Genomic DNA, 2,523 nt, shown 5'->3' with positions numbered 1-2,523 from the left:
CCCCCTGGGACTGCGCGTGGAGGAGCTGAAGGAGCGGCTGGAGGCTGGGGTTGGGGGGCAGCCCCCCCGGCAGCCCCCATCCCCACCGGCCACCCCCCCATCCCCACCACCAGCCCCCGGCTCCCCACACCCTGAGGTGAGCTGGGCAAGGCTGGAAGGGGGGGGTGGATGGGGCTGGGGAGTGTGAAGATGCTGGGTGGGGGCACCCTGCTGCAGCTGGGGTGGGGGTCAGCCTTCTCTGACCCCCCCACCCCCCCCATTTGCTGTGCCCTGCAGAGCCCCACAGTGATGGAGGGTCCCCAGGGGACAGCGGGGGACAGTGAGGTGGTGACGGGGGGGTTGCCCCGGCGCCTCTGGCACAAGCAGCTCCGAGTGGAGGAGGATTTCGAGGACCTTCTGGCCCAGTGAGTCACCTCACGGTGGGGTGTGGGGGGGACACAGGGAGGCACCCCCCAAAAATTATTAACTCTGGCTTGTGGGTGTCCTCCCCCCACCTCCAGGTACAAGCACTTCAAGTCCTTGCCAGAGTCGCTGAGCCTGGAGCAGCTGAGCCTGGTGGAGAGCAGGTCCCAGGAGGAGGTGGATGGACCTGCAGCAGGGGATGGTGGCCCCAGCAAGGTCCCCTGTAGGACACGGTCACTAGAAGAGGAGGCCGACCTCGTGTCCTCCCCCCTGTAAGTGTTGTGGGAGGACATGGGAGCTTCACGTGAGCTTCACAGGAGCTTCACATGAGCTTCACAAGAGCTTCACAGGAGCTTCATAGGAGCTTCAACAAGGCCAAGTGCCAGGTCCCGCACTTGGGCCACACCAACCCCATGCGTCACTATGGGCTTGGGGAAGGGTGGCTGGAGCTGCCTGGTGGAAAGGGACTTGGGGGTTCTAATTGACCAGAGGCTGAATATGAGCCAGCAGAGTGCCCAGGTGGCCAAGAAAGCCAACAGCATCCTGGCTTGGATTAGAAATAGTGTGACCAGCAGGAGTAGGAGGTGATTGTCCCCCTGGGCTCAGCACTGGGGAGGCCACACCTGGAGTGTTGTGTCCAGTTTTGGGCACCTCAATCCAAGAGAGATCTGGAGGTGGTGGAGCCGGGGCAGAGGAGGGCAACGAAGCTGGTGAAGGGCCTGGAGAGTAAATAGTACGAAGAACAATTGAAGGAGCTGGGACTGTTTAGTTTGAGGAAGAGGAGGCTGAGGGGAGACCTCATCACTCTCTACAACTACTTGAAAGGACACTGTAGAGAGGTTGGTGCTGGTCTCTTCTCCCAGGGAATTAGTGATAGAACGAGAGGGAACGGCTTCAGGCTGCAACAGGGTAGGTTTAGAGTTGACATTAGGAAACAATTCTTCACAGGAAGAGTGGTCAGAGACTGGAACAGGCTGCCCAGGGAGGTGGTTGAGTCACCATCCTTGGATGAGTTTAAGAGTCGTTTAGATGTGGTGTTGGGGGACATGGTGTAGGGGAGGACTTTGTAGAGTAGGGGAGATGGTTGGACTCAATGATCCCGAGGGTCTTTTCCAACTTGAATGATTCTATGATTCCATGTCCCCTTTAGGGTAGAACTTTGAAGAGTAGGGTTGATGGTTGGACTCAATGATCCCAAGGGTCTTTTCCAACCTGAATGATTCCATGTCCCCTGGGCAGGGCGAGTGGGAGGTTTTATATCAAGTCTCAAGTTCTATGTCTCTGGCACTGTTGATAGGCTTCAGAGTTAACAGCCTCCAGGGGAGAGCTGGTGGCACCAGGGCGTTTCCCCACCTTTGGGGCTGCTCTGCCCCATCACTCATGCTCCATCCTCCCCCCGCAGGCACCCCCCAGAGAAGACAACCGTGCCGCTGCCCCCCGAGAAGCTCCCATGGCCAAGGGGGCCACGGGGCCACCTTGTCACCGCTGAGAACCCACCAGCCATAGCCAAGCCCTCCCTGGGGCTCCCCGAGCCACCGCGGGCACCCCTGTCCCGCCGCAGCAGTGGGGTGGGCACCTCTGCCAGCCAGCCCCGTCCCCACAAGGTGGGTGTCCCCCCCACAACCAGCACCCCCAATCCCTGCTGGGGGAGGTGGGGGGGTGCTGGGCACCCACCCTGCTCTCCCCACTGCAGGACCACCGCATCGTGTCACCGGAGACCGACAGTGGCTTCGTGGGCTCGGAGGCCAGCAGGGTGTCACCCCCCGTGCACACCCCCGAGCACCGCCCCCCCGGCACCGGGTAAGGCCCTGGGGGGGGGCAGGATTTGGGGACATGGGCCACCAGCTCTGTCTGGGGGGACTGGGGGCATCGAAGGGGAGCAGGGATGGATGGGGGAAGAGGCGGCGAGGATGTGGGGAGCAGGGAGGGGGGGGAGATGTGTGGGGGGTCCATGGCTGGGGGAAGAGCCCTGGGGGCTGCCAACATGACCCCTCCCGTCCCCAGGACCCCCGGTTCACTGGGACCCTCCATCCCCGTCCCCGCGACCCTCCGTCCTCTGCGGAAGAGAGATGTGACCCCACTGCCCTCCAAGCCGGCGCCGATGGGCATCTTCCCGGCAGG

The 2,523-nt window shown here is 62.2% G+C and overlaps 1 protein-coding gene across 1 annotated transcript in view; it reads left to right on the top strand.

Moving 5' to 3' along the window:
* The window catches only part of AKNA (AT-hook transcription factor), a 14,562-nt gene that overhangs the window by 7,776 nt on the left and 4,263 nt on the right, over nt 1-2,523 (top strand). The window contains exons 10-15 of the mRNA XM_014952319.1: nt 99-136; nt 277-404; nt 501-674; nt 1,805-2,006; nt 2,096-2,202; nt 2,407-2,507. Coding sequence (XP_014807805.1) covers nt 99-136; nt 277-404; nt 501-674; nt 1,805-2,006; nt 2,096-2,202; nt 2,407-2,507 — 750 coding nt within the window. The remainder of the gene's footprint in view (nt 1-98; nt 137-276; nt 405-500; nt 675-1,804; nt 2,007-2,095; nt 2,203-2,406; nt 2,508-2,523) is intronic.

This window comes from Calidris pugnax, unplaced genomic scaffold, assembly GCF_001431845.1.
Source record: "Calidris pugnax isolate Ruff unplaced genomic scaffold, ASM143184v1 scaffold135, whole genome shotgun sequence".
Taxonomy (NCBI): domain Eukaryota; kingdom Metazoa; phylum Chordata; class Aves; order Charadriiformes; family Scolopacidae; genus Calidris; species Calidris pugnax.
This window is presented reverse-complemented; position numbering and strand designations above follow the sequence as displayed.